At 33.9% G+C, this 26914-nt stretch overlaps 2 protein-coding genes across 3 annotated transcripts; both read right to left on the reverse strand.

The window, feature by feature from the left end:
* Positions 1-254: 254 nt before the first annotated feature.
* LOC132267003 (probable amino-acid acetyltransferase NAGS1, chloroplastic) lies at positions 255-13558 on the reverse strand. 2 transcript variants are annotated; one of them, XM_059768038.1, is made up of 10 exons: positions 13022-13558; positions 9471-9558; positions 7616-7824; positions 7316-7467; positions 5752-6175; positions 4423-4520; positions 2184-2295; positions 1863-2022; positions 1545-1617; positions 255-740 (listed from the first exon to the last, which is right to left on the reverse strand). In XM_059768038.1, the coding sequence occupies exons 1-10, from the start codon at positions 13334-13336 to the stop codon at positions 572-574; spliced, it is 1800 nt and encodes a 599-aa protein (XP_059624021.1). In that variant the 5' UTR covers positions 13337-13558; the 3' UTR covers positions 255-571. The 2 variants fall into 2 exon arrangements, with proteins under 2 accessions (XP_059624021.1, XP_059624020.1); XM_059768037.1 differs by lacking the exon at positions 13022-13558 and adding an exon at positions 9889-10574.
* Positions 13559-14988: 1430 nt separating this feature from the next.
* Positions 14989-25628, reverse strand: LOC132267005 (uncharacterized). Its single transcript, XM_059768039.1, has 10 exons — positions 25469-25628; positions 23705-23921; positions 22949-23106; positions 22717-22862; positions 20637-20699; positions 20453-20545; positions 16597-16758; positions 16349-16455; positions 15696-15871; positions 14989-15603 (listed from the first exon to the last, which is right to left on the reverse strand). Exons 1-10 carry the CDS (start codon positions 25560-25562, stop codon positions 15341-15343), a joined length of 1479 nt encoding a protein of 492 aa, XP_059624022.1. The 5' UTR covers positions 25563-25628; the 3' UTR covers positions 14989-15340.
* Between the last annotated feature and the right edge of the window lie 1286 nt (positions 25629-26914).

The following is a 26914-nucleotide window of genomic DNA, read 5'->3' on the forward strand; positions in this document are numbered from 1 at the left end:
TTTGTGGATTAACAATCACCTTTTAGAAATTTTGAGGTGGTGGTTTATTATAAGATTAATGTCATTATGAGGTCAACCTCATGATTGTTGTCAGGAGTTCTCCATCAAATGAAAAGAAAAAAAAAAAAGTGCACAAGTTATATCATTACATAACCAATATTAAAATGATCTCATTAAAACAAAAATCAGCTAAATAGCAAAAAACAAAATTAAACCAGTTCAATTTGATCAAATGAAGTCAAAGAAAGAGAATATAAAAATTTAACCGATTCGTGTGATCTAAAGATTGTGATCACATATATTAAAAGCACAAAACTAAGCAACTCTGTTCCAAAATTACAGAAAATACATACAAGTACCTGCTGAAGAAAACAGAAATTTTGTTACTCTATTTTCAAGTGCATCTCTCACTGCGTCCAGGCACTATTATTATTTAGTAACCCAACTTGCAACAGTGCTTTAAATTGGAACAAACACGATACCACTCAAAATAAAAGCAATCAACAGTGAGACAGACAAAATTCCGAACTAGAACTTGGCGTGAATTTATTGTATCCGGGTGGTCATAAACTCATCTGGTGTCGTAACCTCCAGCAAACACCCTATTGAAGGCAATTCCGCTCCTGTCGGGGTGTAGCTTCTTCATATAATACTTAGATTTCCGGGATAGATCTATCTTTTTCCTCCTTTCCTCTGGTATTTGTTCGATAGAACACTCTGAGAAGCCGCGCCTCACAAACCTGTCAAACATATTATTAACGATAAGGCGGTTGACAAATTCACTTTCAGATAATGCTGGAGTACCACATGAAAATGAACTACTGCATTTACCATATAATGAAGTACTTGATTTCATAAACTGAAGAACTGACAAAAGTGAAGCTATCACAAAAAATAACTAAAGTTCTAAGGTAAAACTACATATTGGTAGGGTCGGCAAAATAGATCCGAAGGACTAACAGCTGCTTCTAAAATCCAGTTTTTCTGGCTGACATATCACAACCCAGCAACATGGGGTTATTGTCTACCAGTTGGGTTATCCTAGTACCAGATTGATGTAGAATGTGCTTTGTTTTCATGAACATAAATTTGGATTCTGATAGGTCTTTTATGCTTAATGTAGGGTAAACAACAATGGAATTAGTAGCAGCTAAGAAAACTATAATAGGATTTGGGTAAACAAGTCCAGAATGAAGCACTTTTTTAGGTATCTTAGCACTCTGTTGGGCCAATACTAGGACCACTCCAGTGTGCTGCTTAGCGCTGCACCACAAACGAAGATTTCTGTGGCTTGTTAGTGCTAACCTAGGCTGAGATCTGCACTCAAGAACTACCTAAAAATATGTAACCAAATAATTAGACATTTTGGTCAAAATCCCAAATTTTAGCTGCTAGTGGCATGAAATAGAATTAAAGAAAGTTGGGACTCTTTAAGAATAGACATTAGGATAGTTTTGTCGAGTCATTCTCATTTAAGCCATCAGAAACTGATACAATTAGCATATATTATAATATTGTATGTGGCAGGAGAAAAAGAAACATACCAATCTGCAGTGCGGGTCGTAAGCAGGAAAAGCATGTCCAATCCAAGGGAAGATGCTTTCTTCTCAATGTAATCTACAAAATTAATAACAAAGTGATTAGTTACAAAAATGAAAGGTCATACAATCTCCAAAAATAATAAAAAATAAAAAAATAAGAATAATACAAAATACTGACACAATCCAAGGCCAATTCATATTCAAAGATGGATGATAACACAACCCCCAGAAATCGTCCATGGACCGAATATGTGATTTCCAAATATCACATACTTTAAACATTGTAAAATGCTGTAATGAAGAACTATTTTAACATCATACCAAGTAATTTGTCTCCCTGTCCTTGCCCACGGCACTCGGAGGAAACAGCAATAGCAGCAACCTCTCCACATTTATCTTTGAAGAAAGGAAATAGCGCAGCACAAGCAATCACGTGACCCTCTCTCTCCACAACAATGAAGGAATCCAATGCTTTAATTAGCTATGAACATAAAACAAGTGTCAAGAAGGATAGTTTTCAAGTTGCAGAGACAATAACCAGAACTATGGTATACAGTTATTGAAAAACAGATATATATATATATACAACATGACTTAAAGAACAGAGATATATGAAGAAAAAAAAAGAAAAGAAATGCAGACCTCTTCATCAGTCCTCCTGACCAATGTGCCAGATTCTTCTAAAGGTTGAATAATTTGCTTTATTCCAGGAACATCCATCACCCTAGCCATTCGTGTTCCTTCATATAGATCGCTGAGGAGTGAAATGGAAATTTAATACAGATGTCAATAGAAAAATTGATGTTGGCAAAACCAAAATAAATCTTTCTCCTGCTTCTAAGAATAATATTTCTTATTCAGAACAACACTCAGAACCCCTAATTTTGCCCAGTCAAGAACCATTAATTAATTAATTTCATCTTGATTCATTAATGTACTATGACACAAAATAACGGACCCATTGGTTTGCTACAATAAAATTGAGATTTCATACCATACCATGGTACTTGTTGTATATCTCAAAATTATGCACTTAAAAAAATCTGTGAAAAGAGATATGAGAAGAATTCACAGTTATAACAGCATTACAGAGCTTGGGTTTAGCTGAACCATATAAAAGGTAAGTTTCCAAGAAGAATAGGTTAAGGAAATTCATTTAACATTTAACAAAACCAACCAAACATTGTGTAAACTTGAATATATTTGACAAGAACCCAACATGGGACATATCCTTCTTAGAAATACTGTGCCTTAGGCTATAAATGACCTTAGCTATCTGTGAATAGCTTCAGCTTGGCTTTTTAATGGGCTCACTTAGGCTTGTCCAATAAGTTAATGAATTGAGTTCAACTCAATTATCAAGCCGCTTAATAATGAGCCGAGCCAAAACAAGCTGAAGCTCGGCTTGGTTGGATCAGTGAACAGGCATTACTGTCCTACAACTGTAATTTTATTGGGCTTTTCTTTTTTTTCTTTTTTCTTTTTTTTTTTATGGCTATTGTTAATTTTCTTTTTGAATTGTCAACACAAGTACAATGACATGACATAAAGTGGTATAAAAAATCATGAAAAGGGGTGTAATGTTCAACTAACTCTTACATATGACGTCATCTTTGTTACTTTGTTACTTTTTGTGTGTATATGCTATTGTCAAGTATGTTATATGTGATACCATGTCTGCTTGTTCATTAATGCATTTGAACATTGGCAATGTTAAGTCCAAGCCAACCTATTTCTGGAAAGTGGCTGGATCAGATGAGAGGACATGACATTCGTAAGCTCACTTATCATGTTACTTACCAAGCCTGAAAGGTCACAAGGCAGCAAATTATTGCCAAGCTGGGCTAAAGCAGTAATTGCTGGAATGCCCTTCATTTCAAGCAAGCTGACTCAAGTAAACTGATACAGGGCAAGGCTTGGTCCTGCTCAAGTGCAGTCACAGGTACTCTTTTCAAGCACATAAATTTTTATTTTAAAATTTACTCTCCTCAAGATTCACAAGTGCGCATAATCAATTTGTTACCTGCCCGAAAGCCTAAAGCACAAGTACATGACGTTGACTATTTGGTGATTTCTAACTTCATTTTTGTCTCTATTTATATAATTTACATATATATTGTATTTTGTTATATAATATAAACAAACCCACTGAATATTGATTGGGTAAGAAACATGAATAAAGCTTTGAACAATAAATAAGGAAAAACAAAAGGCAACTACTGGATTTGGAGAAGGCCAACTTTCATTAAATAAAATATAAAATAAACCGAGTAGCCCTCCCCTAGCTGCAAATTTTAAAATACAATGTGTCTATTTTGAGAAAATATATCATCCATTGCAACAAGCGGTCCCTTGGGCTTCATTTGATTAGATGGAAATACCGGGAAAGGAAAAGAAATGGAGAAATTTTTAACATTTTAAGAGTTTGGATAGACGGAAAAGAAAAATATTGAGGGAACCTAATTTTTCCATCTAACCAAACGGACCCTTGATGGGGGACAAAAAGGGAAAAAGAACTAGGCAAGGACATATACATCATGTGAAAAAACAATAGGAAGGGAAAGACCAAGGAACCCTTGGGGGAGACATTTTAAGGGTTTCAACATGTTTTAATGGATTTTGGTTTTTCTTTTCTTTTTTATCTTTGGGGGGCCACCCTAGGCCTCTTCATTCTTCTGCCCCATGATGGTAGGGAAATGAGAATCTTCAGTCAACTCAGTGCAAATGCTTATTAAGAGGAGCATTTGCTGCCCAGATTGTCAACAAATAGGCTCATAATGCCGCCATTCAAAATAAAGTCATATAACTTGAAAATAGAATTTTATGGAAGATGGTTGCTACAAAAATAATTAAAATAAGAATAAAATAAAAAATTGCATACCTAGCCACCATTGTCCCAACTCCATCTCTTTGAAACAGTTCCATCAGTAATACTCCACTGATGGTACCATCTAATAGATGAACTCTCTGGACACCTCCCTGAAGAAAAAGTAAAAAGCATATTATTGACACTCTGACATAGTACACTCGAGATAACAATCACTTTTCATTTAGAGCAATTTTCTAAGGACCTGATGGCAGGACCTATCTCAAAGAAATTAAGCAATATGAATAGAAAGGGAAGCAGAATTGCTTATACCATGGCAAATATATTGGTATGCATGCAACAAAAGTACATGTAAACTAATTAGAGCTTACATGCAATTTTTATTTTTTAACAAGTAACACATATAGATAAACCATATGCCTTCTTGAACTTTGCTTATACCATGGCAAATATATTGGTATGCATGCAACAAAACTACATGTAAACTAATTAGAGCTTACATGCAATTTTTATTTTTTAACAAGTAACACATATAGATAAACCATATGCCTTCTTGAACTTTATTCTTTCACCACTCCATATATAATAATATTTAATACTTTCACATCAAACCATGATCCGCAAACTGCAGTCCACCACCAACCACTACCTTAGAAAACTTATAGCAAAACAAACTCAATACTTTATCTTGCCTCTGAGAGACAAAACTGTGAACAATTAACATTACACTTCCCTTCTAAATGAGGAAAAGTACAAGCACCTAATAGCTGAGCTATGACTTGAATACTCTATCATGACTATTGATACATCAGTTTACTCTTGCAAATTGAAACAAATAAACAATCATATACACATCTATGTATGAGCATCTTAGGTAAACAAATTTATTTTCTTATAAACATTTTATGATATAGAGACGAAAAAGCATTCGAGACATGAAAATAATTGGTGGAGAGAAGAAGAAGAAGAAAAAGGCTACTAAAATTCTTACGTGCTTTTACTAAGATAGAGGTCACAAGAATTATAAGAAAAAAGGGTAGAGGTCACAACATGATGCAGACTTGCACCAATGATTTAAATAAATAAATAAATGCAGATAGCCTAGAAAGTAGCAGTTAGAAATCCAATTCAAGTATTTGTGAAATGTGTGTACAAATACAGATACCAATGAACCACGGGACAGATAAAAAAATGCACACACCAATGGGCCATTAGCACAATGGTATAACCTCTCCTCCCTCAAGGGGGGTCTGCAGGGTTTGAGCCCTGTAGTGGACAATTTGTGAAATGTGTGCGCGAGTACTTACCTAACCCAAATATATATTTATTACAACTACAAAAATGAATATTTGTCATGTTGATAACCATGAATTGCAGACTTACTCTGCAAACAAAAGCTGCAGCAGCCAATTCCGAAAGATAACCATTCAACCGACTCAGCCTCTCTTGACCTCCAATTGCAAAACCCTGTTCACCAGACCATAGCCCATTCCCATTGTCAAATCCAACACCGTTATGAAATGTTGCAGCATAACCATTATCAAAACCCTTCCCATTCAGAGAAGAGGGGATACTTCCATTGGAATCAATACGGCCAGGAAAAGTGAGATCTTCTTCCCCAACAGCTTCCACATAGTTAGCGGCTATCTCACTTTGCTTAGCTCGTTTACGAACCAACATGTCTGCATCTTGAAGAGTCAAAAATCGAATAAGGCGTCCACACTCATCCAGAATTGGACCATCTATAATGCAAATAAGCTTCTCCGCTTTAAGAGCTAAGGCACAAGCTGTAGCAACTTCATATGTGCTGCAACATAGTACATCATAAAGCATTAGTCACCATGTTTTAAGCACTCCTTGAAATTGTCAACAAATTTTACGATAATTTTAATTATTATATCATTTTATTACTAATTTATTTATTTATTTGTAAATGTTCAACAGTTTTAATTGTCAATAAGCAAAAATCTAACTAAAAGCACTTTGCATGCCTGCTAGAAAAATTGTATATATGTGTGTGTGTGTGTGTGCATACACAAACACACCAACAAGAATATAATGTCAGCAGGATGCTAGGGTACCATGACCAGAATTGAATCCCTTCATCAACATGGAAAATGTTCAAAGACATGCAAAAGGGACCAACCTGAAAGATGATGTGTCACAACTATAACAATGCATCGGGCGTAGTGTAATCACTGATGCTTTAGAAGTGGAAAAGGTTGTTTCCGTCCCTCAAAATTATGAGTTGCTCTAAAGTTAAAATGGAAATATTCTTCTTCTAAGTAAAGCTGAAACAGAAATATTCACAAGGAAACAATTCCACATAACTATGCTGCGTGCTGATTTCAACAAGGATCTTAGGTGCTAATTTAAAGGTTTAGTCTATATCTACCACTTCTTCACATACAAATATTATCTACTTCCTGTTTATTTCGACCCATCCAGTCCAAATTCTTTATGTTTGTCTTACTCTATAATTTACACACACACAAAAAATAAATAAATAAATAAACAACAACAACAGTTTCACTGCCTGTATCTTTAGCATTAGGGCCTAAAAATTTGTGACCGTGAGTCTACATGCATAACTAAGACTGAAAATCGCATTCAAGTGAATACAGAAATAGAGTTGGACGCCCCTCAGAGTTCCATGCAATGTATCTATTTGAAAACCTAAAATAGATAGCCATTGAAAAGGCGTAAAAAAAATAAATGAGATGATAATGAAGATAACTATTCTGGTTTAAAAAAATGAAAGAAAATTTTCCCAGATTAGAGATAAAAGGAATGCTAAAAGAATAGACCTCTTCCCTAAGGAACACTAAGCAATGACATTGCAAAAACTTCACGAGATCTGGATGAAACTTCAATGTAAACTTTTAAGTTTACGATCAGATCAGACCAAGCCATAATAGAAGTACCTATCAAAAGCTATGTAGCATACTTGCAATTTAAAACTTCTCCAGAGCTGGAATATCCAAGATTGCTCATGATCACTATATAATCCTTATCAAGTCTCTCCCGAATGCGAGTAACATCTATTTTCTTTACTTCACCAGTCGCTCCATAGTCAATGCCTTCAACGACTCCTCTTCTCTGCCAATAAGATAATAATAGAAGTGATGTTCCCAATAGAACTTGAATGGTAAACCTAAGAGAATAATTTTCAGAAGCCTACTGATATCAAATCAAATAAGGACAAGCTAACGAAAAAAAATGTTAATCTTGCAACAGTATATCTTACCTTAGCTGCAAGAAAATTACCACTAGCAACACTGACACCAACATCATGCCAACGACTATTGTCACCATGTCGACGTATACTACATAAGGAGGGTCCAGGAGAAAGCTTCGCCTCTATCATTATTCGGATTCTCCCAGCTGCGTCCATTGCCGCCTCGAGAGAATCGGGGTCAGAAATTCTGTATCGACCATCAAACTTGGGCTCGCTTCCTGCAGTAATAACATGCCAGGTTACATGCCATTTGATAACTTCATATGATCTAAAAACATTGCCAATAATTAGTTAATGAAGATATACGAAACAAGTTGTTTAAGTGCCCGTTTGGTGTTGCTGCTAGAATGAAAAAAAGCGCTTTTGTCGGTAGAGCTGCCAAAAAATTGTTCAGTCAAAAGCATGTTAAGTGTTTTTGACACATTATGTAAAAAGTACTTTTCATAATTAAAATACATTTTAATTAGTTTGATAACAATATATTTTTAAAACAATTCTATTGTTAATTGTACAGTAATATCCTTTAACAAAATGTTACTATGTTTGATAATAACAACTTTATAAAAGAAGGGGTGAAATTGTCTTTATAAAACATTAAAAAAAGAAAAAAATTATTAAAAATGACAAAATTGTCTAAAAAAACAGTTACCTAAAATATACAACCTTTACTCCTAACGCACCATTCAAAAGCTCTGAGCAAAAATTGGTAACTATTACAAGTGCTTTAATGATTACCAAACACATCTAAATGCAATTTTTAAAAAATAAAAGTGCTTTTAAGCTGTTGAGAAGCAATCCGAAACGGGCTAAATGTCCATTAGACAGGATGATGAAACGTAATTTTAAGGACAATACTTGCCTACTCACCGGTGAGTAGGGAGTCTCTACTCACTCAATAGCTGGCATAATAAAATTATGACAAGTGTTTCAAATTTTATAAAATAAAAAATATAACAAAAATAGAACCAGAACGTATTTAATCCATTTAAATCGGGTTAACTGCGTTTTTCTCTCCATATATATCTATACACACACTTGTACATACATAGGTACGAAATTGGCTTTTAAAGTAGAGAGAAATTAGGATTCAAGCTTCCTAAAACAATACCTTCTAAAAACAAGATCTTCTTAAAACAATATATTGTTTTTGTTCTTCAAATCAAAAGATCAAAATTTAAGTTTTACCATAGCTATACAAATATAAATATATATATATATATATATATATATATATATATATATAAACAAACAAAAATCATATTATTAAAATACCCATTCACCTCCACTTTCAAAGTAATCCTCATTCTCACTGCAATAATCCTAAGTTGGACAAGAGAAGGGTAAGAATTTTTTTTCTTTCCATTCTTCTTTGAGAAAGAACTGAGCGATGTGAATTTAGTGTAAATTACAAAGGATAATATTAATCCAATTAAAAATGGGTCAACCCAGTTTTAACCATATTTTTGTTATATTTATATTTTATAAATTTTAAGACACTTGCCATAAATTTATTGTGCCACCTACCTAGTAAGTAGAAATTGCCAAGTATTATCCTATATTTAATCAGAACACTACTGTGTCAAAGAAACAATGAAGTAAAACAGATCCACAGAAATTTGCAGTTACATTTATAATATGAAAGTTAAACCTACGAAACATCTGGTAACACAGCGTGATGGGCATATAATAACTATTGTAATTTAAAGACTATTAATATAGACAAAGGAAAATTTTACATAAAAAGTGAAATAAATAAAATAAGGTAAAATGAATAATCAAAATCCCAAGCCAAATTAAAAGACAGAAATATTAATCAAATTTTGGAAGGACACAATTTAATAAAGAGCAACCAGGTTTCCCTCACCTTTCTCAGCCAAAAGCTTGTCAATTTGCACATGGGTCCCTGGAACAAGAACAAATCTGATCCCCAGGCCATGAAGAAGAGAAATATCCTGCATACATACTCATTTGAATTAGTATTCCATACCCAATACACACACATATACACACACATACCATTCACCATAAAGATTCACATAGCTGGAAAGAATATACACACACACACACACACATATATATATATATATATATATATATATAAATTATAGTTTTCAAATCCCACATTCATATTGTTCAAATTCCACTAAAACAATAATTTCAGCTGCATTAACCAAAAATACTATCCTACAGAAAAGTTACAAATAATTGTACCATTCACTATGTGTGTGTGGATGTATGTATGTATGTGTATAGAGTAAAATAGAGGAAGATCAGGAACGTGCCATCAAAATAGGATCCAAGAAAGGGCTATCGACAATTTCACCGGAAATTATAACAACAAATGTGCAGCCTCGGTGAGCGTGAAAGTACGGCCAAGCTTCACGAAAAAAGCTAACGAACCGTTCGTCTTTCAGAGAATTATTGGCTTCACTCTCTGTTTCGCTGAAAACACTACATCTCACCGGACACGTACTTTCTTTCCGGTAACTAACCACCGAAAACAATGGCGACGTCGACTGGAGACTACCGAATCTCTCTGCAAAACCGTTTCGAGGTCTCCAAACAGTCGTTTGGGGAGGAGAGAATCGTTGGAGGCGATTTAAGGGAGGAACGTTAGGGATTTGTGTTGAAACGGCCATCAGTAGTCGGAATTGAAGGAAGAAACCAAAAAACCCTAATTTTGAGAACTGAAGAGAGAGAATAAAATGTGTTAATGTCGGTGGTGGCGGAGGCAGTGGTGAGAGGTGGCGGTGGTGGCGGCTGTGAGAATGGTGGTGAGAGGTGATGATGAGATAGAGCCGCCGCGGAAGGAGGAAGTAGTAGTTGGAGTGGTGGAGGAAGTTGAATTGGTTTTGATTTTATTGGGACCCACTTTCCACTGAAAGGTTGATCAACGACCAGGATCAAGGCATCGCGTGGTGTCGTTTAGCATCTGGGAAGTGTTTGTCTGCATATGTACATTTTGTGTGGTTATGTTTTGTTGGTTTGAAAACAAAAAATTATTGTTTTCTATTGGAACCAACATTTCTATGTACCATATTTAGTTTAGTGTATTTTTTCTTATAAATAGGAAGATGCAATAAATTTACTTGCCATAAAGCACCACGAAGAAGTCGTACCTCGGACATCAATACTTCTCAAAATATACTTTATTTATATATATATATACCATAAATTAAAATTAAAATTAAAATCTATCATTTTGAACTCTTTACCATTGCTTCGAAACATGGACACTTAACCACAAAAATTTTAATATTTTTAACACAAATTTACCTAATAATATTAAAAATAAAATAAACTCATGCAACTTAAGGAGTTCAACTTTTTTTTCTTTAAGAAAAAATGAAATTAAACTCATGATAACACGTGAAATATAAAATAATATTTATTTATTTAAAAATAATATTTATTTATTTAAAAACAAAATTATTATTATAACAAATAATGGAATAACGATATATATAATATAAAAGTCATTACAATAATTATATAATTTCATTTTCTCAATATTTCAAAGTAACTCTTAGTATATAAATTAGAAATGAATTAAAATTTTATAATACTATTACTCAATAAATATATATAAATAAAAAAATCATATTTATAATAGTGGTGTCCACGCCGTACCTGTATGGTATTTTTTTAAAAATTGTCGTATTATATCCATATTTCGTATCAGTGCCCACGCTACATAGTTTATTTGACAGATCTTTTTCAAGACGTATGTTAATACTGTCCTCACTAAAATTACTAGAAAAATTCTCCTATTGCAATGACTCAATGGTTTAAATTTTTATACCTCATTATTGTTAAAGGCCACTCTGCCTCACATAATTTTCTGAATCTGTCCCGATTAAACCTTTAACAATATCAAATTACAATGATAGGTGAGAAAAGACCAAAAAGAGAGGATGACGTTCTCAAGTTTGGAAAAGTAAGGAGGACACAAAAGGAAAGTAAAGTAGCCATCACGTTTGAAATTTGAAAAACCAAAAAGTTATTAAAGAGAGTCCACTAACAAATTATCAAAAAACCTCCAGCGCCACAGAATTTTTGCTAAAAGATTTATGAGAGGACTTAAATCCGCATCGGAGAAGATTCTAGAAAGTGGGATGGAAAATATCACTCCACTTATTTATACAAATAAATTATAATTTTGGCTAATTATAATTATTTGTATACCCCTGTTACATAGGGTAGCAAGGATAGCAACTAGTAAGACAGCTCCTAAAGCAACGTTTTGTCAAATGTACAACGTTGTCTCTCTTATTTATTAAATTACATTTATCTTCCTTCAGATTTTTATATAAATAACATTATATATCTCATTTAATAATGGTCAATGACAAAAATATTTATGTCAGCAATTTTGTAAATTTTAATTCTATTTTTAAAAGACGTATTTATTATAATAAAATACAATATAAATTAGGATAAAAATGTAATTATAAATTTAACAAGTCTGACAGGAAAGATTAGTGTAATTTAATAACAAACAAGAAAAGAGGTACCAAAGGGCCTTTCGCCCAATGGTATAACCTCCTTATTTTCAAAAAAGAGGAAAGGTGTTCTAACCAAAAAAAGGGTGTCCGTCCATATTAACAAAACTTAAGGAAAAATTAATGTAATTTACTCTACAAATATTACGTATGTATTTAGCGAACTCTAAAATTATCATATTCTAATCAATTATTTTTTTTAGAGAATTGAAAATCAATTTCTCTATAAAAACTCTGCTTGAATTCCATTATAAAAATGTATGTTTTCATATATTTTTATAGTTCTTTTGAAAATAATTTTGTATTTTATGAGTTAAAAACCAAGCAATCTCTATGTATTATTCTTATTCTTATATTTATTCAATAATATTAAATCTCACTTTCCAATTACAAGTTTAAATATTGTTAAAAAAAATTATTATAATGGTTAAAAATATATATTATTGATAAGATGAAAACGTTGATGAACCAAAAATCTCTCCAAATTTTAAAAATCAAATTTTGCATAAATTTTAAAAATCAAATTTTGCATAGTTTAAAAGAGAGTGTTTTTCTTTTTTGTTTGGTGAGAACAGAGGACGACGACAAATAAAAAAAATAATAAATAAATAAAAATTGTCCCCTCTTTACTTATAAGATGTATTTGGTAGAAAAGAAGCGAACAAAAAATATGAAATAAAAAAATATAATTATTTTCTTTATTGAGTTGAGAAAGGAAAAATAAATAAATAATATTTTAAAAATAATGTTGTAATCTATTTTGCAGACTGAGACACAAACTCCTCCTCACCAAGATTGCGTCAGAATTTGCAGCTACTCGATCTGAATAGAAACTGTTTTTAACAAATTCTCTCTCCTCTTTCTTTCTTCCAAACACTTTTAAGAGCAAAGTTAGAGAGAGAAAGGAAAATACCTCAAGTATGGCATCCAAGTAAGGGCTATCAATAATTTCCGCAGACAATATGACCACGAATGTGCTGCCTCTGTGCAAATGAAAATAAGGCTGAGCTTCTCTCATCATCTTCACGAACCCCTCCTTTTCATCCCCCCAATTACATCCCTTTCCTCCTGCACTGAACAGCCTCGGGAGCAGCCCTTTCCTTTCACCTCTTCCCATTTCCATCCCACCAAAATCCACTTTTCTCTTCCCATCCAACTTCCCCTTTCTCTCTTTCCAAACACACTCGTGCTCCGGACACACCCAATATCTTGATTTGGACAAGGCCATGTGCGTGTAAAATATACACAGTATGTATAACTTTATAATTATATATGTGTGTATGAATTATAAACTCAACACACAGACCATTTCCACTTGGCACAAAGACGCAGCGAAACGTTTGAGTTACAGATGGGGAAAGACTAGTGAGAGAAATATAATCAGGGACAACGCAACCAAGAGTGATGCCATCAATGGACATGTGTACGTCATATATATTTATATATATATACACACACTACAGACGGCTGTGAGAACTCATATAACATATGTTGTACTGCTGCGACGGCTAAGATAATGTAATCAACAATGCGTCACGTCACATGTATTGTACTGCAGAGAATCTCAAATATATATATGTGTGTGTGTGTGTTTATATATACACGAGATGGCCCTTGGCCTTGACTGATCAAGTTTTGTATCAAACTTGTTTTTCTGGGAAAATTCGGACTTTTCACAGAAGATTTTGATTGCTCTGTCATGTCATGTCATGTCATGTGGGTTTGTTTCTGAGTTGTTTGGAATCATTTGGTTGAAAATTATCCAAAATTTTGGACCGTTTAACGCAAACTTTATAATATTTTTTTTTTTTTAACTTTCAAACTTTATAATCGTGCACCAACTACGTAAAGTGGGAATTGAGTACACCTTCCACCAAACACGACGAGAGAGAGAGAGATAAGAGAAGTGGTCAATAATGTTGTAATTTTGCGATATTCCAATGGCATATAAGTATGTACTTTGATTTGAATGGAATATTGGTAAAAATAATAAAATAAAATTTTTTGAATGAAATTTTTACGGTAAGAATTCAAGTCGCACAAATCAAGAACGAAAGCGAATTCAAGAGACGACAGAATTAAATCATAAATAGTAAAAATTTAAGCCAAAGTCATAAATAGTGAGAATTTTAGCCAAAATCATAAATAGTGAGAATTTGAATCAGAGCGCACACGAGAACGATTATGTAACTTAAGTAAAAATTACATTATTTATTTATTTATTTATTTATTTTGAGGTCAATAATGTTGTAACTGGTAAGATTCCAATGGCATATAAGTATGTACTTTGATTTGAATGGAATATTGCGAAAAAAAAATAATAATAATAATTTTGAATGGAATACTTAAAATAAGATTATACAACACGAAAGAACAATAACAACTACATTATTTGAGTGGTACGTGATGTTTGGACCTATCTCATTAGGCATTTCTAAATTCTAAAAGATGTATCTTTTTTCCTTTTTTTCTACTATCTATTTGTTTGCAATAAAAACCCCAAATTAATGGCCTAAGGCAATGTAAAAATGCTAAATCTAAGGAAAAAAAATGTTTTCACTTCCACTTCAAGCATGCTTTGGTTATATAGTCGAATCCCCAATTAGTTATCAACTTCTAAAGCTATAAAAGCTAGGTTAGAAGGCAACCATGAATAATACATGATAAAACGCTTCTAAAATTTCACTCATTTTTCGAAAAACAGTTTTCAAAAAACTGTGAATCAGTACGATCAATCAAACACAAATTTAGTTTAGATTGCAAGTTTCCGGCGTAGAGAAGCATTGCTGCTGCACCAATGACCATCCGTTACAGCAATGTCTCTCCGGCAACCGTGAAGCCAACCGGCGAGCCCTGCATTGCAGACATTTACAAACCACATTAACAATGGAATGCAAAACTAATACACAAAGCCACTAAGTTAAAGACAGTTAATGTTAGAATAGTAAGCTTTTACACAAACCAATAGGTCAGCCTGCTCAGCTAGAAGTAGATTTTACGCGTCTAAAATACAAATCATATTCGACCCGTAGACAACTAAACACTGCCTAATACTATTCTACAACAATATGTCAGTTCTACTTTTCTTGCATACATGAGGTTGACTAACTTTATCATCATGCCTGTGCATTCTAAGTTTTGCAGAATGTTTGCCGGATAAAATTAGTTAAATCCACAATAACTACTCGTTCAGTAGAAACCAGCTTCAGTGCTGTTCAGCGGTCCGTTCACGTTAACTACTCGTCCAGGGAAACCAGCCTCGGCGCTGATTTGCAGTGTCTTTGTTGGGAGTTAAAGTAATTCTTTCTGCATTAGCCACAGCCCAGTTGCTGAAATCGGGAGAAGAAACTAGTTCTTCCAATGCTTTCTTGGTGGAATCCTTGGTGAACTTTTTCCATTCATCCTTTGAGAAGTTTCTCCTTTCGGGTGTGTCGTGAAAAGTAGAATAGTAGGTATCTGAGTCTGACAACTGACTTCGTGGTGTACTGTTTGAACCTAAAGGATTGACAGCGTGTGTAAAAGAATTGCAGATAAACTGATTTGATGTTTCTTTAAATCACAAAAGGAACTAAGGACATCAAACAAACCTCGGACAGGACTTTTGCATGGAACCATGGTAAAGAGTCTGGATTGAGACCCTTGGAATTCAGAATTTTCAGGCCACTGACTACTCTGCAAGTATATGTCATAAGAATTTTTAACAGGAGATGAATCGGGAATTCCGGATCTTTTGTGATTGCTCTTGTCTGTTCTGCACAATTTCCTGCACAAAATTTTACGTAAAGGTTTTTGCATCTCAAAACCAAAAGCAAAATTGAAAGGACAGGTATACATATCACAACAATGACACAACATAAAAGAATATGTGAGAAGATATGATTTAAAGTTTGAAACAGGTCAATCGAAATTCCAATGGCTTACAAGTTTATACAAGGACGCTCCTAAGAGCAGTCACTTTTTGTAAAATAATATCAAAGGTTAGGTCTAGTCTTCCACTTCTAACACCTTATAAGGCTCGGGACACACACTAGAAATAATATTTAAAAAAATCAAACATAGTATATTTGCAATTAATAGAACCAAATTAAAAATAATTAAATAAATAAAATATGACTCTTAATAGTTGCACAAGGTTTTCCATTTCAAGACAGCTTTAAAAATCGAAGTTATGGACCTAAATTTCTTAAGCATGTATTGAGGATGATAGGGTTTAATGAGGGTCTGGAATAGTAATACATACTTGTACAGGTAACGTTTAAATCTTGGTCTACTGATTCTCCTCAATATTGATGAAACCAGTATTCCACATAGCAACGCTTCCACAGCCAATAGAGGGTCCACAGTACTCTGAAAGCAACATAAACCTATCAAAGTTGTCACCATGTTCCAAAAATCAAATCCCATGAAAAAGGGTCATAGAGAGCTGAAAAGTAACTCTGACTAGTGGGACAATATCAAAAGAAATCCTAAAATTAGTCAAATATCAACCTGAAGAATCATAACAGTAGCGAAAATACGGATGGACCATGCAACAAATTGAGATACGCCTATGTCAATCAATCCATCTTCTGTCAGGACAAGTTTCCGCACAACCCAGAAGCCCAACCAAGCTCCAACCAGAACAAGAAAAACTACCAAAAATAGTGCCAGCTGCAACATATAAGCACCGCATCAGCTGCAGTATATAGTAATGGCATTCTTTCAAAATGGACTATGACTAAAATGCCATATTTAAATGAATATCCAGCTTAAGATCCATATACATCAGCAAAGTAACAGGAAAAGTGTTGTCCTGTGGCCTAGCGGTATAAGGCTCCTACTTCCCAAAGGGAGGTCAAGGGTCCGAACCTCAGTGGAGGCAGCGTGTGTGAGTCCCAACTAGGGAAAAAAAAAAAAAAAAAAGTAATAGGAAAAGTGCTGTCCTTTGTTTCGTCAAATAAATAGTAGAATTATCCATTTTATGTAGTCTCATTGCGTTTTTACAACCATGGAGAGAGATTAATAGAATGGTTGTTCATACAACTATAAATGGCTCCCTATGATGAGAAAGATGTACACATCCAGAAGTAGGAATCGTGCAAATTATTAGTATAATGTTTAGAAAAATATGCAACACTCAAAAACTGAAATGGTTAATATGAAGAAAAATATGTAAATCAAAACCAAAAACTAAACTACATTGAAATATAAGGAATGCCTTGTGGATCAAGTGAAACTTCAGCACAATCACAATAACAGTTAGTGCAGGCTGTTAAATAATAAATATAAATAAATATATTTTTTTTTTTTTTTTGGATAAATAAAGTGTATTAGAAAGCATTCAAAAGGGGAACGTGTCACAAGCTGTACAAAAACAAAACGGAACCTATGAACTCAAAGAGCCCAAAAGGTCCACAATATCCTCAAGAGAAGAAAAATCTCTCCCCCAACCCCAACAAAAAAGAGTACAAATAATAGAAAATTTCAGCACCCCAATGGAGGACTCCTTCCCATCAAAAGATCTTCTATTCCGCTCTTTCCAAAGGCTCCACCAAACGCAAAAAGGGGTCACCCTCCAAAAGTCTCTCGCCTGAGCCCCCACCCATTGGCCCCTCCAAAGATCCATCAATTCCCGAGAAGTCTAAGGCATGACCCAATGAATACCAAACAAACCAAAAATGAGACTCCAACAGTCATGGGTCACAGGACAATACAACAAAAGGAGCCTAAATTTGTGCCAGAGCTCAGAATGGACAAATCATATACCTCTGAGCGTAGACACTTATCATAGATGGAGATCTGGGAATATGTATTTCATAGATAGACTTTTTATATTGTTTAGGTTGCTCTGGAGAGCACAAACCTCGTTTTAACAGACATACCATGAGTCCATTCCAAGTGGACCATAATTTGGTAACTCCATATGAAACAAATAACTATGTGTAGAAAGTGGGAGGTTGGTTTTCATGACGTCTAATTTTCTTTCTCAAAACTGATGAAGGAATTTTTTTTATCTACGCCAAAAGACCAAAGAGATTCCAAGATTGATGATAAATAATACCTACTGATAGATCAGATCTGCTCAGCAACAAAATTATTATATTTCGGCAAGTGCATGTTTTACTACTGGGGACCTAGCCACTTGTTCTGAAATTTGATTTTGGATTTGTATCAAAATGGGAAGAGCTAGGTTTGCTTTACAAGCAAATGCATGTTTTATTAAGTGTTCAAAAGGGGAAGGGTTTTTTTTACTTACATTTAAAAAAAAAAAAAAAAAAATCTAGTTCCAAAAAAAGCAGCTTGATGTTTGGGGAGAAAGGAGATCTGTAGTAAAAAATGGTTCATTCCCCTGTTCACCCCCCTCCCAAATTTTTTGGGGTTACAAAATCAATGAGTTAGTGCTCCCTCCAAATATGGACAGAGGGAGTATTTGTTTTCCAATTTTTCCCCATTCTCTTTGATGGTTAAATGTTATTTGTCAGTTTAATTGACCATGGTTATCCACAAAATAATGATAATAATAATAATAATATTAATTAATTAATAAATCATAATTTAACATATTGCCGAGTTCTAGAGAATTCCTATAATTGGTATTTGTTACGACAAACACAGCAAACCTAAGTACAAATCAAGAAACACAACAGAAAAGGTAAACACGCCACACAAAGAATACAAAGATTTAGTGTTGTTCGGCAAAGCCTACATCCACAGTGGAGATCCGGCAAAAGTTTCACTATGCGAAAATAGGAGATTACAAGTTTTAACCCCCAAACCCTAGCTCTCACTCTCACTCTCACCTTCTTTCTATGCGATTTTTAGTGTCTTTATTAATTCCACTCCAAACCCAAAGCGCCCTTATATATTGGGCTACAAGAGAGTACTAAACAGAGTCCACAACCTGTGAGCAAAAAGGGGGATAAAAAATTATCCTCAAGGGTGATGCCCCCCAAAACCCTTCAACGGGTTATCGGGTTGCGTCACCAAATTCGGGCCACAACGTCACAGTATTTAATTTTTTCGGTTCTTTTTTCTTTTTCTTTTATCTTTTTGTTTGGATATATTTAATACTCAAGTTATATTGTATGATATACATGTCACCCAAGAGGAATATAATTCAGCTTGTGATAAACAATTTTTAAACTTTGTAGCACATGACACATAAACAATATGATACGGACACACCAAGGCAAAACATACAAGAATATGACATAGATATAATAAGGACACAAAACAAAACAACAACAAAGCCTTTTTCCAACTACTCAGGTTGGCTACACAAGCAATGACGGACTTAGGAATTTTGTTGAGGGGGGGCACCATTGAAGAAAACAAAATATAAGATAATTTTTTAAAAAATAAAATTATAATCATAAGAACCTAATTACTTAATGAGAGAGAGAGAGAGAGAGAGAGAGAGAGAGAGAGAGCCGATTACTTTAGTATCTTTTGGATCCAAAAAAATCAGTGGGGGCAAGAGTATATGATGGAGTATTTTCAAAAATTGATTGGGGGCATTTTTAAAATTTTTAAAAAATATATAGATAGTAATACAAATAATAAAAAAAATCCAGTGGGGGCTAAAATTTTAACAAAATATATATCAGCCCCCACTGGGCCTATGCTAGTTCCGTGGCTGTACACAAGTTCTATCTTTCCATTCTGCTCTATCTAATGTATCCTTAATCAAACATGTTATTATATCTTTCCTTATTGACTCTGCCCATGTTGGTTTAGGACTCGCCCTTCCCCTAACATTACCCTCAATGTGGACCAGTGTCACTCTTCCTTGGTGGTACAATAAATGATCTTCTTTGCACATGTCCAAACAACCTTAATCGATTTTCTCTCATTTCAATGGTATGCTACTCCAATCATCCCACAAAAGCATTCATTTCTATTTTTTTCATTTCTTGCCTTGTTGCACACACATCTCATTATTCGTACTTTTGCCACGCTTACTTTGTGCATATGTTGTTTCTATCTACTCAAAAACATATAATTTTATTGATCATCGTATGGCCTCTTTGGCACTTTGTGCATATGTTGTTTCTTATCTACTCGAAAACATATAATTTTACTGATATGTTTTTTTTTATTATTATTATTATTATTTTTTAACTAGGCAAAATAAAATAAGAGAAATCAAGACGTAAGCAAGGTCCATAAAGTGGTATTTCCTACATGCTAGTGGAAAAAAAGGGAACCTGTGCTGTACAGTGTTCATTAATTAGACAATAACATCTAAAGTTAGAACCAAGTTTTCCCACCGGCTAACATAACCACATGCAACAAATAGAATTTCATGCTTCCTCACACAGATGCAAGCGAAACTTTCAGTATTTATTATAGAGAACTTACATACAGGATAGTACATGTCTTCACCGATTCCTATCTCCACAAGTATTGTACGCAACAATCTTGGCACGTATTGTAGAAGAAAAGATCCCACGCCAACCTGTGACAAATTCAAGCAAGATTGCATAAGTTTAACATATGATACATAAATAATTATGATAATGCTTAACTGATATAAGATTGATACCCACAACAGATGAGTACGCAAAAATCACAAGTGAATTCTTTCGACCAGTTGGGAGAAGCTTCATTCCCTGTTAATAAATAAAAAAAACCATAGAAACACAGAATTTAATCTTGGAACAAAACTGGTGCATAATAATATAACTTATGAAACTAAACAAACTACTTTGGTTAAGAAAACATCAAAGCTCTAAACAAAACATGTTTAAGTTTAGAACTTAAATTCGAATCAAATTACAAGAAAGATCAAAACACCACTAAATATCCAAAAGTAAAAGTCACTTCAACACCATGTCCAGGCCAAGGTAATCGATTATCAACAGTAGATTAGGAAAGACTTTGCATGCTAAATAAATTCAATGGAAGGAGTTTAAGTAAACAAATATAAATCTGAGGACCAGGGCCAGGGACGGAGCCAGGATTTAGGTTCGGGGGGGGGGGGGGGGGCACAAAGTAATACTTCATAAATTATATATGTATTAAAAAAAAATCATTTTCAAGGCTGTTTTTGAAAGAAAAAAAAAATTCAGGGGGGCACAAAGTAATTATTTTCAAATATTATACCTATACATATAATAAATATAATGGGCCAGCTTGTGAGGCAGGATTTCATTCCGCTGCCCGCCGGGGGGGGGGGGGGGGGGGGGGGGGGTGGTGTTTGATAAAAATAAAACAACTAATATAGATTGTTCAAATCAAAAGGCAAAGAAGTTAAGAAAATAAAATTCATTGTAAAATAATATGTTAATTAAGGAGTAGCATAAGAAAGATAAATACTTGACGAATATAAGAACCAACATATTGATTGGCAATATTTCTACTCAATACAATTACAACTGTCCTCGATGGGTCTTCGTATTTTGAAAGCGATGCATAAAATTACAGTAATAAAAAAATAAAAAATAAAAAAATTTATAATACATGCATCACACATAAGTGCAAAAAAATGAATTTTAAGACGTGGCAAAATAATTATAATAAAACACTCGTCTACCTTTGTCCTAGTGACTTTGAGTCTTATCTCTAAAGCCCTAGGTCTAGGTTTCGAGACTCATAGAGAGAAGAGAAAAGAAAGAAAGAAAAAGAAAAATAAAAAACAACAACAAAAGAAGAAGAAGAAGAAATGAAAAATGGGAGACCTTTGAAAGAAAAAATAAATAGGGTTGGATTGAAGAACAGGAATGTAAACTTTTTTTAAGGAAATCAAAGGAATTTGAAGAATAAAATAGAAAGAAAAAATTAAGAGATAATTTTAGCAATTGAAAATTTGAGGGCGGCATTATGTAAAATTTCTCACATATATATATATGTGTGTGTGTGTGTGTGTGTGTGTGTGTGTGTGTGTGTATACATGTGTGTGTATGTATGTATGTAAATAAAAAGAAAGTATATAAATAGTGGGAGGGGCACACGCACCCCTCCCCCCGGCGGGAGCCAACATTGGCTCCGCCCCTGCTGAGGACAGATAGCGATGCAAAAAAATGAACAAAAATCACTCAGTGATATATCAAAAAGTGGATCTTTCAGGTGCATTTACTAAAAATATGAATCGAGGACGAGCCCTAATTTGAAGCTCATCTAATAAACAAGCCAAGCCCAAGTCGGGATGGTGGGCTCGTGAACACATCCATAAAGCCCAAATAAGGGTCAAGGATGGCATATTTTTCACCTTGGCTGGAAAAGGATGGAATTACATGTATAAATGAGAAAAGATACATTTCTTCTGTTTATCACTATGATTTTTTATGCAAGCATGTTTTTTTTTAAAAAAAAGCCTTTGATTCATTAGACCACTTATTGTATTTTCAAAAGTACAAAAGGGATATTACTTTTGAACAGCCAACGGAAGATGAGCTTAACAGCCCGCTTAAATGAGCCACTGAGAGCTGAGCTTGAGTTGCACGGCAATAATTGAGCAAAGCTTAACAAAATTCTGGGCTTGTGGCTAATATGAGATAAGATTGAACACAATATCTTTAAGTAGGGATGAACCTGAATAACAAACTACTTGGCTCATTTGCAGTCCCACAATCGAAAAGGACATTTACAGTACTAGTGACATGCAGATCTGAAACATCTCCATTTTACCTGAAAAAGAACCATCAATATTACAAGGATGACCCCAACAGCCATTGCACTGCTGTAGTAGAAAACTAAAGACTTGCTCAAAGAAGATGCCAAGGTCATCATAATTATCCCCAGGACCAAAAATAGAATGCGATACAAGAAGAATACTGCAAAATAAAATGAGAAATATAAATGATTGAGTTGAAAATACAAAAGGGATTTTTATTGACACAGTATTACACAAAGAATTTACCTTCTTCAATAGAGACCTCAACTGTTTCTAAGGATGAACCAGCCATCCGTACATCTATGAGCTTGTGGTCAAAAGGTGACATGGATCGAACCCATGAACCTTTAACTAGTTTCTCCCACTGCCCTTGGGGGCACATCCCTAACTCCAATGATGCGTTCCTGCAAGGTACATATATTAACGTAAACACAACACACATGCACTAAAAGGAAACGAAAAGGAAGAGTTCAAATTTTCATTATATGGTCCTATTTTTGCTGATAAGTAATTTTAGTTTCTCAACCTTTTTTCTATCTGCAGTTTTAGTGAGGAAGTGTTGATTTACAAATGGAATTATAAAATGACATTATTGTTGGCAATTATATTAAACTCTAAACACACTTATTAAAAATATACATTTATTAAACTCTAAACATAAATCAGTATTCTGGAATTTCCAGATAATGCCCAATACAATATTTCACAATGTGCAATATCTATAAAACTATCAGTTGAGCTTTGAGAGTGCCAATAAAAAGATACAACACATAAAGCTGTTAATAATGGGTATATGTAATTCATAACAATCTTTACAATTGAGAGTACTACAATGCTTCATTTTTGCATTACATTTAAGTTCTAGAAGTTTGTTTATTTGTAAGTTTCTATGAAACAACAGGGACAACATCCTATTAAGATTATCAAACAATGCAAATCCAAACAACTATTTGTCCCATTTCTTGAATGCAGTATCAAATGACATAATTTAGTGTGACTTACCTATGGAAACAGACCTCAATGTTTGGCAAACGAGCACTTGAATTTACATAAGAAACTTTCACCTTCAATGAATGTGCAAACTTCCTCATATTTCTAAACCTTGACAAGCCATGGATTTGAATTCTTTCACAAAACATTAGAGTGTCAGGCTTAGACCCTGGAGACTTTTCTACTCGCTGGCCTGGAGATAGGTGTAATGTGGTAGACTGAGCAACAACTGCAACAATGAAAAAAGCAAGTATATAATCACTATCAAACAAGGTAAACTTTACCATCTACCCATGAGATACTATTTGCACACATGTATAACATTTCAAGGACATACAGTGTACCTATATATACATTGATAACCTTAAAACTTTAAAATGCCCTCATTATCCGAACAATATATCATTCTCATTTATCATCGTCAAGAAGTGCATAATCAAACAAAACTTTATACCAGATCGAGTTCTGCACCCGTATAATTGCAGTTCTCCTACTAGGAATGGTTTCTATTTTCAGAAAACTTGAGTAAGTTTCACTGGATAATCATTGTTGTCCATTCAGGCATCATTTCCTGCACCTAAGGCACCAAATGATAATAAAACCTCCCCGAAACATTGCATGTGGTCCATTTTATTTAAACTTTAACAATGTTTCATGCAGATATACCGCTCTCTCAAATATAGCTTTCTATATCAAAACAGTGTCGTACATGGAGGCACCATTGAACTTAATAAGATCTCAAAAGCATGAACTTGTATCATTGAATCCACAACTAGGCTCTTTAAGGTTGAGCAATTGGTCTGCAGCACCATAGCAGACCGATCACTTCCCCCACATTTCTTCCATTGCCATAGTCAAGTGTACTGCTAGGCCTTTGTTATGCGTAGTTCAAAATGTGTAAAGTGCCTATTGTGAAACACTAAGAACATGATTACGGGTACGGACATGTGCTCAACTCCTAGATGCATATCCGACAATGTCTAACAAAGGAAAATAGAAACATCTTAGTCCCTAAAAATCCCTTGGGACACCATGTCAGTATCCCATTTTATACAAAGTTTACTATATATAAGTGACCTACAAATGTTTGGCAAGATATATTTCTTTTTATAAAAATAATAAAATAAAATAAATTACAACCTATGGAACAGAGGAGGAAAATTCCACCACCTTGATAATTTGGCCGCATTCTTATGAACAATTACATTCTAATGTATATCAATTGATCTAATGAGTCTTGAAATGGGTCCTTGTAAGTAGACAAAGTCGTATTGTGAGGCAAAGCATATGAAATCTCTCTAGTCTTGTACAGTTTTCTTCACAATTAATCTGTTTTTTTTTTTTTTTTTCTACTTACTTTCCAGTAGCCACCAAACCAACTATAATCAATGCTATAATGGAGTCACACTTATTATGGTTCTAACATGGCAAATTCAAATTCAAAAATCAAACCCTATATCCTCATCAGCTACTATAACTAAAACTTCATGTAAAATAATAAGCGATCATCAAATGCCAAAAAATGATACTAAAAATTAAACAAACAAAGTTCACCATGTCTGGTTGCTAGAAACTGAATTTTTCCCTTTTTTTATTAATGTAAACTTGGAACAACTTGGTTCAGTGAAGGTTTTAGTTCACTATTCTGCTTCCTTTTCCTACGTTTTATAAGAAACCAAACAAAGCACAAATTTATTTATAAAAAAGAAAAAGAAAAAAGAAAACCCTAGATTTCAGAACTGAAGTAGTGAACAGAGTTGAGAAACAGAAACGTACCTAAAGAGAATTCAGTTGCTGAGACAATGTATGAGAAGAAAGCCGAATATGCGGAGAAGAAGAGCCAGAAAACAAATCTAGTTCTCATTCTCATTGATTCTGCGATTCGAGTCCTCCTGAGTCTGAGTGTTGGAGAGGAGCGATTTTAAAATTCGACATGTAAAGTTATTTCTGCTATTTTAACTCAACCTTTTCTTGGGTCTGTACGAAACCCGACTACCCGACCCTTTAACCCACTGGAGCAACGACCCGACCAATTTATTTTATTTTATTTTTCAATTTACTCTTTCTTTTTTGTAGCTGTTTTATCACTTTGTAACATCATATCATATGATTAACTTGTGAATCCAATGGCCCTCACATGAAGGATCATCCTTCTCCTGCCCCTTTTTAAATAAACTCAAATCATATGTTTTTGGTGTGTTTTTTGTTTTTTCAATCAAATTCACACACACACACATACAGACACGCACATATATATATATATATCTATATTTTCTTGGTGTTCAAGTTTTTTTTTAAAATTGCGTCAACGCAATTAAGGCGGGTACAGATCTAATTCTCAATCAAAAATGGGAGAGCGTGCACATATACATGAGAGTTGAGTCAATAAGAACGCTGGATCCCAAGAGAGAGTGATTGTGCACCGAGAGAAAGAGGTGTTGGCTTTTATATATGTAAACATTTTTTACTTATATAGACGTGTTTTAAAAAAATATATATACAAAACAAACAATATTTATACGACGCGAATGGGTAGTGACATCAAGTCATCAATAGTGTCCTTTGGGGGAAAAAAAATTACCCATTAAGCTGTGCATAGCAATTGAACAGAATCACCAACTCATAATGAAATAAAGCAAACAAGAAATATTATATAACATTACAAGTGCAAAAATTATCAAAATATCTTTTAAAAAATTTATGAAGATAGGTAGATCTTGACGTACAGTATTTATTTAGACTTCACACTATCCATTAAAAAATTGTGAGACAAATCTAAATTGCAAATACCTCGCAAAAATCTCAAAGATAAAAGAAATGATTCCTTGAAAAAAGTTTGCCCGCAAAAACAGGATTTCCAATCTTTACACAAACTACCAAGAGAGATGGGAACTTACCTCGGATAACTCATTGCCAGAAACATCCAAGTAAGCAATATTTTTCAAATTTCCAACTTCCATGGAAAGAGAGAGCCAATCAAATGGTTTCCATAAAGGCCTAGAGACCTATTGATAATGATGGGAGACCAAAATTATGTTGTGGTATTGTTCCACTGAGGTTGTTTTGATTAAGATTCAAAAATATCATTTGCTGCCATTGAGATTGTTTTCATTTAACTAAACTTCGGTTAAAAAAACTAAATTTCCAAAAGAGAATGGGATATTTCCCAACAACTTGTTTTGCGTAAAATCTAGTTCCTGTAGCTTTTTTGAAGCCTATCAA

The sequence above is a fragment of the Cornus florida genome, unplaced genomic scaffold (assembly GCF_030987335.1).
Source record: "Cornus florida cultivar Cherokee Brave unplaced genomic scaffold, ASM3098733v1 CherokeeBrave_3.0.0_Hap2_Chr07, whole genome shotgun sequence".
NCBI classification, from domain to species: Eukaryota; Viridiplantae; Streptophyta; class Magnoliopsida; order Cornales; family Cornaceae; genus Cornus; species Cornus florida.